Genomic DNA, 13,001 nt, shown 5'->3' with positions numbered 1-13,001 from the left:
GACTTGCTTCTTGCTATTTCTATTCCACATGAGATTGTTGCCCTCAGATAGCTTCATTTGGAGAATTTGCATAAGTGTTTAATATTATCTTTCATTTGCTTCTGTAGCTAGTATATAAAAACACTTTACAGTCAGGTCATTTGCACATACCCTTTGTTTTAGAATCCTCACTTTGAAAAGCCATTAGAAGAAGAGAAGTTGCAAATCCATATGTAAATCTCACTCTGGTGAGGGAACATTGAGTCACCTACATTACTCATTAGGCAAAAGATTAACTTTTCAATTCAATATCACAAAACCAGGATGAATATCAGTCTTTCTTCCTAAGGAAACACCAATATTATCTTGCTTTAGAGGACTGTTTTGTGAATATTGGATTCCTTTAGTGTGTGCACGGGAGGGGAAGGGGAGTCATGGGGCTTGAAATCCGGACCTGAGCTCGTCAGCTAAAGGCTCTCCTTTAGTGAGAGTTTAATGATTCTGTGGTTTGAATTTTTTTATGTATTCTTAGTGATACACTATTTTGTTTTAGAAATAATGGCAAATAGCTCATAATCTTGATGTGGGAATATGTTTTTATATGTATACAGAGGAAAGAAAGCACAGAATATATAATCCCCTCCTCTGTCTACCCTAAAAATGCTTTACCTTATGTCATGAATAGACATGAAAAGACATAAAAAATAAGATAACTTTGTAGTTACAGAAGCTCCACACTTATTGTGGCTTATCACTGACAGCAATGCTTGGCAAAAATGCAGAAATTCTGTTTTTCCTTACAACATATTAAATGAATCTATAAAACTAAGCTATAACAGTTAAAGCTCATTCAACCACATATATTTGTTAATTGAGAAAATTCAAAACTATGAATATTCCTTTTGTGTTAGGCTTTGCTGAATTTTTATTTGAATGGTAATGTGTAATGTTTAGCGACTCTTCTCCCTTACTATTTTGTCATAATGATTCAGAGAATTCCCGAAGAGGGAGAGGACGAGTCCCTCAGTTTATCTCTACATCCTAAGACACTTTGTCCCATTCTTTTTGTACATTGGTTTGCTGTAAGAGTGGTGACAAATAGAAGCCTGATCTCATGATAGTTAGAACAAGATAACAAATGTCAACAATTTAGACCAAGTCTGGTAAATTGTATTTAACATGTTGTCTTTTACATGCATGAATAGTAAACAGTCATCAAAATCCTAATATGATGGTTCTTTTCAGAACTGACACATCTGTTGGCTATGTTATTTATTTTCTGTATATATTATGATGTTTTAATGTGTGTGTAATTATAGCATTAATAATTCAAGCTCATTGAGATGTTCTTGACTTCACATGCATTGTGGTAAGAACAGTTAAAACCATGTCTGGCAATTTTCAAGTTTACAATATGCAGCTATTCTTAATATAATCACCATGATATACAATAGAACAGATGTGCAGAAAAGAGATTTTGTAGTATACTGTTCCCAATTACATCCCACTCCTTCACTTTTTACATTGCTTTTCTTTTCCTGAATCTTGTATTGGCAGATTTTCACAAACTACTACTAATATATAATAATTAGATTTCATGTAAAATAATAATAAAAAATTAAAAAGTAAGATATGTTGGTAAGCAGTGGTCAAGAATTAACAATAAATGACACAAGAGGGATAGAAGAGAGAAAAGGAAGGAGGAAGAAAGAAAGAGACTGCATATGAAAGGACAGAAAAGAAAGAAAGAAGGGAGAGTTGAAGGAAGAAAAGTAAAACCAATACGGGAGTCTCCACAGTAACTACTTTTCAAGTCCATACAATTTAAAGATGAAACTAACACAAGCTTGCATACAACTAGCAAAAATCCAGAAACCACCTAAGAAATATGACAAACATGAGAATATATGCATGTAAATGAACTCACTGCCTTTATTCTAGCATGCATTTAGCAAATATAATTTGAATGTGCATATGTATCGCAGGCACATTTCTATTACTTACAGTTATGGATAAAATATAAAGATATTTCATAATGTTAATGGTAGTATGTTTCTAACGTGGCCTTCAGTTCTATATTCCACAATGTTTGAAACTAAAATAGCCATATTTCAGTTAGTATTTTCAGTTCAAATAATCAAACCTGGCGCTTGCTTGTGCTAGTCAAGTGCTCTAACACTGAGACACATCCCTAGGCTAAATAATAGTTTTATAATGATAGATAGATAGATAGATAGGAAAATAATGAATGTTAAAATGTATGGTGAAACATATGGATTTAAAATACCTTTAAATCCTACAAAATTGAAGGAAAGTAGGAGTTAGGAGTGATGGGGGGAGTATGATGAAAGAGGAAATAATGATCAGGATGTGTTGTATTCATAAACTGCTTTGATGAATTGAGACTCCTTTGTACAACTACTTAAACATAATGAAGTTATATTTTAAAAATGCCTTTAATTCAATTCTACAGAATGTGTCCTGCAAGCAATCTGAAAAGTATGGAGTGAAATGATGCAAACACCCTAGAAAATAGGGATGAGGTAAAAAGGAGTAAACTATGAGAGACAATGTATCCTTTGTGGAGTGTTTGAACTTTGTAATATACAACATACTTTTCCTAACAAGACTGAAATGGTTTCTGAGAAGTTCATATCAGAATTAAAATAAATCCCACATGATTCTTAAAAAGATTTTTAAATCCAATGCTTTGTGGCCAATAGAATAAGTTTTAACATAAACAAAGTATGCATAAATCTTCTCAACTCTGTGTCTTCCTTGGATTGCAAACAAATATAATAAAATTTTCTCTTACATTACTCAACATTGTACATTTCTATAACTGAAGGAAACACTACTTGCTCTAATGTGTATAGAGATCAGCAAACATGCTCTGTTAATGCCAGAGAATAAATATCTCAATTCTGCAATTCCAAGAGTCAAGAGTAATACAACAACAAATGTCTCAATAACATTTTATTTACAAAAGCAGAGTGATGATTTCACCTCAATGCCACACTTCGCTAACTTTTGTCCCCAACTCCTGACGTTCAAACAAGTAAGTCATTAATCTCTGTGACTTAATAGGTAAAAGGCATTTTTCACAAACAAATGCCAGCTGAGGGACAGAATGGCAGGTGTGTAGACACACATTCATATAAGATTTATTCTCTGGTATACCAATAGGTGACAGACACTTGTTCTACAAGAATATACCAAGCCCCCAAATATATGTCTGCATTAAAAGTATAAAGAAATTAATCTAGTTTTGTGTAGAAGTTATCTCATGGGTAGAGGATTTCACACTAAATTTTGCCTGTATCTACTCCTGTGTTTTTACTTGCAAAAGGAGCATTTTATTTAACAGATTCCTGAGAGCATATAATTATATATAAATGATATATCCTACTATGTTTCTACATGTTTATATAATACACCTTTAAATTAGTTTAGGTATGTTCACCCTCCAATATTCAGCACTTCTTATTTTTTGTCTCACTAGATTTTTTTTTCAAATTTGTATTATCAAACTGATGTACAGAGAGGTTACAGTTTCATACATTAGGCATTGGATACATTTCTTGTACTGTTTGTTACCTTGTCCCTCATACTCCCCTCTCTCCTCCCCCTTTCCCTTTCCCCCCAAGAGGTGTTCAGTTCACTTACACCAAACAGTTTTGCAAGTATTGCTTTTGTAGTTGTTTGTCTTTTTTTTACCCTGTGTCTCTTAATTTTGGTATTCCCTTTCAATTTCCTAGTTCTAATACCAGTATACACGGTTTCCAATATACTCAGATAAGATTACAGAGATACTGTAGGTACAACCACAAGAAGGTGATACTCAAGAACATCATCAATAATAGAAGCTACAGATACACGTGGGACGTTGGAAGTAGTTACAACCGTGATATAACAATCGTTTCCATAACATGGAGTTCATTTCACTTAGCATCATCTTATGTGTTCATAAGGGTATAGCTATTGGGCTCTTGTGATCCTCTGCTATGACTTGCCTAAACCTGTGCTAATTATTCCCTATAAGGAAGACCATAGAGTCAATGTTTCTTTGGGTCTGGCTCACTTCACTTAGTATACGTTTTTCCAAGTCTTTCCATTTCCTTATGAATGGGGCAATGTCATTCTTTCTGAGAGAGGCATAAAATTCCATTGTGTGTATGTACCACATTTTCCTGATCCATTCGTCTACTGAGGGGCATCTGGGTTGGTTCCAGAGTCTCGCTATGACAAATTGTGCTGTGATGAACATTGTTGTGTTGGTGGCCTTACTGTGATTTTGTTTGTGGTCTTTGGGATAGATACCCAAAAGTAGGGCTGCTGGGTCATAGGGGAGTTCTATATTTAGCCTTCTGAGGAATCTCCATACATATTTCTTTTTTTTTTTTTTTTTTTTTTTTGGCCAGTCCTGGGGCTTGGACTCAGGGCCTGAGCACTGTCCCTGGCTTCTTCCCGCTCAAGGCTAGCACTCTGCCACTTGAGCCACAGCGCCACTTCTGGCCATTTTCTGTATATGTGGTGCTGGAGAATCGAACCCAGGGCCTCATGTATATGAGGCAGGCACTCTTGCCACTAGGCCATATCCCCAGCCCCTACATATTTCTTTATCTACCTATTTCACTCTCTCTTTTTTGTGCTGGTACTGGGGCATTAATTCATTTCCAGATTTTTTTTTTCCAGTCCTGGGGCTTGGACTCAGGGCCTGAGCACTGACCCTGGCTTCTTTTTGCTCAAGGCTAGCACTCTACCACTTGAGCCACAGCACCACTTCCAGCCTTTTCTGTTTATGTGGTGCTGAGGAATCGAACCTAGGGCTTCATGCATGCAAGGTGATCACTCTACCACTAAGCCATATTCCCAGCCCCTGGGGCATTAATTCAGAACCTGCCATTCTGGATTGGATTTTTGCTCAAGCCTGGAGCTCCACCACTTGAACCACACCTCCACTTCCTATGTAGCATGTGTTTATGGTGCAAATGTTCAGAATTCTTAAGTTTCCTTGTGACTGCACTGTTCTTGATTCCTATCTGGCTAGAGAGGAGAAATGGTAAGCTATGTCAACTGATGGCTGGAGCTGGGTCCTGATCCTGAGCTCTACTAATCTTCATCTTCTGGTCACAGATACAGAAGAGTGGGCACAGTGCGCACATACATGGTACAGGGTAGATGTGAGAAACAAAGAACTGGAAAGCATTGAAGCATTCATTCTATCAGTGTGATAGGTTAAAGGTTGGTGAAAGAAGACCCGAGATTACCAAAAGTACACTGCTGACTCCACCAGTAGATAACATCCCAGACAGGAGACACAGGGAGGGATGAAGGGAGTGGCAGCTCCAACACAGATGTGCGTCCCTTCATAACTTAGACAGAGATTGGCAGGGCCCTTGCCATTGGGCCAGGAGTTGAAACCCGTTCTTCAGTTAGGGCCTTTGATAGCCTGGTCACGTAGGACAGAAGTTCTCAAGACTTCAACACTTAGGGCTAATTTAGTGAGTTCTGGTTGCAGAAATGGCAGGCTAGGAGGAAAAAAAAAAAAAACCCTAGAGGATTCATTAAAATCCAGTTTCCAGGAGCCGATAAATAAGTTCGTTTAGGTCATTTCCTTTGAGCAGAATAAACTGTGCTAAGTCCCTGAGGACAAGCCCTGGCTCCTGCTGCCCTAGGGACAGTGCAGATAAGCAATGGTGGGTCTCCTCTGAACTACTATGCCCTTTCTTCTTTCCCCAAGTCCTTACCTGGCTCATCTCTTGCCATGGACTCCAACTGGGAAAGTATGTCGAAGTCTGAGTGCACTGACCAAGACTCATCCAGAAACAATGCATTATTGTGAATGATTTTCTCACAAAGAGATTGGATCCTGGGGACTCACCTCCAGGATTCCCAGCATTCTGCCTGGATTTTCAGGTGATTGTTAGCATCCGTCCCTTTTGTTAGGACTGGCCATGGTGGTCAGTCTTTGACCTGGCATCCTAGGGATTACAATGCACATTTACATCCTGACACCCTCTCAGAACAAGCACCTCATCTTTCCTCAGCACCCTGAACCTCATCATGAACCAAATGAATCACAGGACATTGAGTGTGATCTGGAAAGGTATGACTTTTCTCTTCGGAGGTAAGGATTTCATCTATTCCTCCATACTTGTGGGTATGGAGAGTATTGAGAAGCAGAACTAGGAATTGTCTCCTCAGATTGCCCCATTCCTCAGGCTTCATAGCTCCCTCCCTCCCTTGTACATTCTAGGCACTTTGTACATGAACACCCTTTGAACATGAGGAGAATCCTCCAACTTCTCAATACCACTGACCAGACTTCAGTTTTTATGTTCCTTGTAAAAGTCTCAATGCTAAGTTTTAGCACATGGAAATTTTCCTGCACGATTAATACATTCAAACAGGCTCATCTCTTAGGAGTTCCTCTCCTCTACATGCTTGCCTAACACTAAAAACACCTCAGAAAAACCAACTGAAGTCATCTAAAAATAGAAATATTAGATATAATTGTACTTACAAACTGGCATGTTGACTGGTAACTATTCTCTGCAACTATTTAAAGGGAATAAGTTATATGTCATTCAAATGGTGAAAGATATTGATCATTGGTAGAGACTATAAAAGAGTCTAGAAATAAGCTTCTAAAGACTTATCTTTATCTCCTTTATTGACTCTAATCATGTTCATATAGTGCAACAATGCTCCTCTATTACATTCAGCTTGTGCTGACAGCTCTTGGTTTGAATTTGCAGCGCAAGCTCTTCTGTTAGCCCAGTGGTGTTCCTTAATCCTTCTCTGTAGTAATCTGTAGAGCAGAGAAGCAGTGAAAGCAGAAGGAGGAAAAGTTAATTCTGAGCCATAGAGTAACGTGGTAGGTGGGCATAATTAGCACTTCTCATGAGATGACCTTAAGCTCTGCTTCTTTTTTCCTCTTTAAAATCCTGTCCAAATCCTACAGCATGTCTACAGCATGCCTGGCCAATGCCTTTGCTTTTTTTTTTTTTGAAGACTTTTATTAGCATCTATTGCTAATGCATGTGTGAAAGTAGAAAAATGAAAATTTTTAAATTGATTTAAGATGGAAAGTGGTTAAGAGTGATGCGGGGAATGATCATATATATATGTCACTGTGAAACTGCATATCTTTATTTTGCTATCTATTCCTTTCCTATTTAATAAATGCTAGCACGTTTCAATTCTCATAATTATCAGAAGCATTCCAAGAATTAGTCTTGAACTTATCTTTTCTTGTCAATAAGACAAAAAAGATCTTTCAGTGATGTTTCTAAGGTTTAAGATCTTGTTTCATGAAGCAAGATAAAGGTCTCAAAACTCAACTAAATGACAAAACAGTATTTTAAGAAGACATTTTTCTAGATGGCTCCTTGATTATAATACAGACAGCACACATAGAGGCAGGGAATATTTGTGCTATATTTCATTTTCCTGACCTTCATAGTGCTATTCTCTGTTTTAGTTATTATACTCCAAACCTATAACTTATACAGTTCCCATTACTCAGCCAGTAGCTTATCTGCCATTTCCTGAAAACGACGTCATATTTGTCTTCATTAATAAATCCTCAGTATATGATGATGCAGTTGTGTAGTGAGTGTTTCAAGTGTATGCAATTGCCCTCAAAGAATTACATTGTAGGCCCTTAGTAGATTTTGACTGAGTGAACAAAAGGAGATGATTACAGGAGCCTTTCCATGTAAGGATTTAATGCTCCTACCACTTAAATTTCCAAAATTTATATAAAGCCTTCACCATTATAACAGACATAGTTACACAAAGGAAATTTGGTAAGGAATTTTGTTGCAAATATTCTGTTCTGTTCCTTAGTGGAACATAACTATGCCTTGTGCCTGTGAATGCCATGCATAGATAAAGAACTGATGGAATAGTATTGCAACACACACACACACACTCACACACACACACACCATATACACACCCCACATATTGCATGCCTTCACTCCTTTAAACCTTCCATGAGAATTGTCATTACGATTGGGGTCAGCACGGTAGCTGTCATCCTCCCTCTTATTCCTATGAGGAAGAAAATGAACCTATTATTCCTCTTCAACTGTTGTGATTAAATGCTACATGATGATGTTACTTTGGGGATTCCCTATAATCTCCTGTTTTTGTAGTTTACTACTCATATTACAAGAGTAAAACAACTTGCACAACTCCACCAATCACATCTATTTCTTGACTTTCCTTCTTACCTAAGTATATATCTTAGTATTCATTTCAGGTAGACAAATACCTTTTGTACCAATTCACCTCTAAAAAAGTCAATCTCACACATCTATTCAATTCATCCCAGAATATTTTTGTCCTCCAGCAGACTAGCCATGATGCGAATAAAGGAGAGCTACACATCTGAAGACTATTGAGATAAGTGGTCCAACACCCTGATTCCTCTGAAAAGGAAGCTACCAATAACCCTGAGATCAGAAAGTAAAGGCAGACATTCTGTCAAAGAAGAAAATGGCAAAGGATGTTTTATGAAGAACTTGAAAAATGACTAGTAATGCCAAGTAGACGTTAAGCATAAAACCAGCTGGGTTTCAACTTTTCCTCTATGTCATTTTTCTTATGTATACACCTTGATGATTTATATAAAGGAAATTAACGGTTACCAGTGCTGTCCAAGACTATTACCCATATAGCTGATGGGTTAAAATAAATCAATAAATATATTCATAAATTCAGAAAGCAGAGAGGAAATATAAAGAAGTAAATTATAATTCTGAGGATTCTTGGATTCATCTCGGCAATGCCAAGTGTCCTGAGACCATCAACCAACCAATTGAACTCCCTTAGGCAGATTTGCACTATAAATTTTCTATTTTAAGTAGTTAAGTACTCACACAGAATGGAGCTCTGGAACTCCACCTTGGGAAGTGGCTTCATCTTGGTGGGCATTCTGAATGACAGCGGGTTTCCTGAACTGCTCTGTGCCACACTCACAGTCCTGTACATGGTGGCCCTGACCAGCAATGGGCTGCTGCTCCTGCTCATCACAATGGATGCGAGGCTCCACGTGCCCATGTACCTCCTGCTTAGGCAGCTCTCTCTCATTGACCTCCTTTTCACAACAGTTGTCACACCCAAGGCCATCATGGACTTTCTCCTTGGAGATAACTCCATCTCCTTTGGAGGCTGTGCCCTTCAGATGTTCTTGGCACTGACACTTGGTGGTACAGAGGACCTGCTTCTAGCCTTCATGGCCTATGACAGATACGTGGCCATTTGTCATCCTTTCAAGTACATGATCTTCATGAGACCAAGAATCTGCTGGCTCATGGTGACCACATCTTGGATCTTGGCATCACTGAGTGCTCTAGGACATACCACCTACACCATGCATTTTCCTTTCTGCATGGCCTTGGAAATCAGACACCTGCTCTGTGAGATCCCCCCTCTGCTGAAGTTGGCCTGTGCAGACACCTCCACCTATGAACTCTTGGTATATGTGACAGGGGTGACTTTCCTCTTGCTCCCCCTTTCTGCCATTGTCACCTCTTACACACTCATTCTCTTCACTGTGCTCCGCATGCCCTCCAATGAGGGCAGGAAGAAAGCCCTTCTCACTTGCTCTTCCCACCTGACTGTGGTTGGGATGTTTTACGGAGCTGCTACATTCATGTATGTCCTACCCAGTTCTTTCCATAATCCCAGACAAGACAACATCATCTCTGTGTTCTACACAATTGTCACTCCGGCCCTGAACCCCCTCATCTACAGTTTGAGAAATAAGGAGGTCATGGGAGCCTTGAGAAGGATGGTGGAGAAATATATGCTGTCAGCACCCTCCACTCTTTAGGGAGGAAGTCTAGTTTGCTTCTAACTCTTCTCCTTAATGGAATGCTATAGGAGACATTCTTTAATGTTATACAAAAACAACAAAATCAGTCCCAAAGAAAAATAGGCTCCATGGTTTCCCTCATTTGTAACAATTAATATAGGATGAGGAGAGCCCTGGCAGAGGAACACAATAGCCCAATAGGTATGTGTGAGGGCACAAAAACCCAAGCCCAAAAGGTTTAGGAAGATGCCTCCTCCAAGAACTCTGACCACAGGGAGTTTCTTGGAAAAGTCAGTTAGTCCTGGCTTAAGGGAAACTCAGACTATTCTGGGTGTGGGCTAACTCCACCCTAAACTGTGGGAGTCTGAGGGTAGACTTAGGTTTATGGGAATTGCAAGCTGTTTACTGTTTAGCTCTCTTTCCCAGAATAAGAAAGTCACCTACTACTTGTATACAAAATATTGTCATATGTAAGTTTGTACCTTACTTCCTTTCACAAGACCAATAAAACCTTGGTTAATGGACAGCTGGGATTTGAAGCTGGAGGAAGGCTACAGGTCCTCTGGGACCACAAACCTCAGTTCCATGTTCCCATCTCCATTGTTGTGTTGTTCCTGGTAGTGGAGGATTAGGGAGCACACAGTGGATTGCAACAGGTATGTTCCTGTGACATATAAAATGACACCAGTCAAAATGAACTCCAAGAAGATATAGAACAAGAGGTTTTGTTGTTGATGGTGATGATGATCACATTAATGTACCATATGAAATTCTCCCCTTCTTTATTTTCTTTTTTCCTATTTCATTTTCCCTCCCTTTGGTTTATCCTGTGTAGTCACTGTGTTTAATTCTGGTACTCTCTGTCTTGTTTATATAAGTGATTTGGGTAAGGGAAGTGGAATAACAAAATGGAGAAACAAAGGACAAGGGATGAAATAATGCAACAAAGATAGCCAGAAGATTCTAAGTTGGAAATGAACTCTACAACCATGGGGGGGGGGGGGCAGGCAGTCAGAGGAAAGAAAAGTGGGAGAAAAATGAGGAAGGGGGTAGTAATGTTCCACAAGAAATGTATACATTACCTTACTTACGTAACTGTAACTCCTCAGGACATCACCTGTACCTCAAAATAAAAGTTAAAAAAAATTATCCACACTGTTTAGGTGTTCAAGGCCTAGCATTATGTTCAAGTCTCAGAAAGATTGACTCCTGAGAAGTGATATGTTAGTCAAATGGGTAAACAAGGTCCAAGTTTATAAACCTTTTAGTCGTTAAAACTGATTCTTCACAAAAAATACATATCAAACTCCTATAGTTCTTAATTTCCTAGTCATTCAATATAATCTCAGTTTTCAAAAGGAAATTCATATAAATATAAATATCTCACACCATAATTACATAGTGGACTGCCGGGCTCGGGTCGCCTCCCCTGGCGTGGGAATCCAGGCTCTGCTCTGCTCTAACAGCTCCCTTTCTCGCCCTCTCCCCTGGTCACCCGACCCGCAGGTAAGGCCAGAGTGGAGTGGGGGGCTCAGGAAAGACCTCATGTGCACGGGGCTGTACAAGATCGCTTTACCCCCTCCTTACCCATGTAGAAAGCCAGGTGTACGCGGATCTCAGAGACGCTTCAAGAGCAAATCTGATTTAATAAGGGAGGGGCTAAGGCTGATATGGTAGGAGGTGATGAGAGAAGGGGTCATCGATCAGAGAGCTGACGATAGGCTGGCGAGCTTGTCATAGGACCCCCTCATGAGCTAATGTCACTTGGAAAGCGCCACGCCAGGGGCGAAAACCCGCGAGACTGGGGGGGCACATGGGCTGGCGAGAAAGTTTGGGGGCTGTTCACAAAGCCGGTTCTTCTGGTTCCGGACCCAGAGAATTGTGGCCTGCTTCTGCATTCCCTAGGGATGGGGAAAGGGCGGCATCTCGGGCGCACTCTCCAATGCCCTTCCCCCTCAAAGCCAAAGCTGAACCCCAACAGTGGACAGCTTGTTAAGGTAGGTAGCTGATAAAGGAGAACATCACACTGTATTCAGGCAGGGGAGAAGTTTATTCCCAAAATGCTGGCCTGTGGGCAAGATGATGCATGGCTGGAGCGAAGGGCTAAACTGCCACTTCCCTTGCCTTATCTAGGGCAGGGGGTGGGAAGTATGGCCAGGTGGTTTGGATGTGACCTCAGAGAAGAGGGAGGTAACTGCCTCCAGGTGTGCCAGTTACCTAGGTAATGCAGATACTGGAATGAGACTTAAAAAGGCAAGGGGGGGGGGATATTTGCATGGTGCCCCACTGGGGGTGGAGCTTACATTATGGCCTTTTAATAATTGTGAAAAAGGACACAGAATCTCTCTGGCTACTTCCTGCTGGCAAGGAGCATTGACCTTAAGGGCAAAAGGCATGAATGTGGCCCCTCCTGGAGAAGGTAAGTAGCAGCTGTCCCTTGGTGGTAGATGCCAGTCATTGAATGAAGCCTGGAAGAAGGCTCATGAGTCAGGGCTGGACAATAAAAAATAAGAGAGCAGCACACAAAAGGCAAAGGGAAGGATTTGGGGAATAAAATTAATAACAGGATGACTTGGCTAGTACTTATACTTACTTCCTGCATTCCAGGCTGTCCTGGAGTTGGTGAAAAATGTCCCTAGCTACTTCTGACATCTGGCAACCAGGTAGGGGAGAATATGCTAGACTAAGGCTGGATTGGAGAATGTAAATTCCTGTCCATTTAGAAGTTAGAAAGGGCAAGTGTAAAATGACTCCATTTAGGATATGACAAAATTCTCCTCCTACTATTCTCCATGGTCTCTTGTTCCCTGAACTGGTTGAGTCCCGGGAGTCTAGGTGCTTGTTGTTGGGATGGCTCGCCCCAGTTGGCATTCACAGAGGTTTGAACTCAAGGTCTGGGCACTGTCCCTGAGCACTTCTGCTTGAGGCTACCTCTCTGCCACTTTGAGTCACAGTGCCACTTCCAGGTTTGGGCTGGTTAATTAGATGTAAGTCTCTTGAACTATGCTTCCAGCCTGGCTCTTTGATGGTTAATTGGCAGGTGAAGTTTTAGAGAGATTTTTCTACCTGGGCTGGCTTTGAACTGCCACAAAAGCCCCTTTTCATTCCCAATTAAAGCAACAAGGAGACCAAGAGGACAAGAGCTTACTTGCACCTTATCAAGAATCGACCAACAAATACTTGCCAGAATTCT

At 40.2% G+C, this 13,001-nt stretch overlaps 1 protein-coding gene across 1 annotated transcript; it reads left to right on the top strand.

Annotated features, from left to right (window-relative positions):
* The first annotated feature begins 8,875 nt into the window (after positions 1–8,875).
* LOC125361766 (olfactory receptor 2AG2-like) lies at positions 8,876–9,826 on the top strand. The gene has a single exon (XM_048360365.1). The coding sequence runs from the start codon at positions 8,876–8,878 to the stop codon at positions 9,824–9,826; it is 951 nt and encodes a 316-aa protein (XP_048216322.1).
* The last annotated feature ends 3,175 nt before the right edge of the window (positions 9,827–13,001 follow it).

This window comes from Perognathus longimembris, chromosome 13, assembly GCF_023159225.1.
Source record: "Perognathus longimembris pacificus isolate PPM17 chromosome 13, ASM2315922v1, whole genome shotgun sequence".
In the NCBI taxonomy this organism is placed as follows: domain Eukaryota; kingdom Metazoa; phylum Chordata; class Mammalia; order Rodentia; family Heteromyidae; genus Perognathus; species Perognathus longimembris.
The sequence above is the reverse complement of the archived record's forward strand: the minus strand, read 5'-3'. Positions and strand labels throughout refer to the sequence as shown.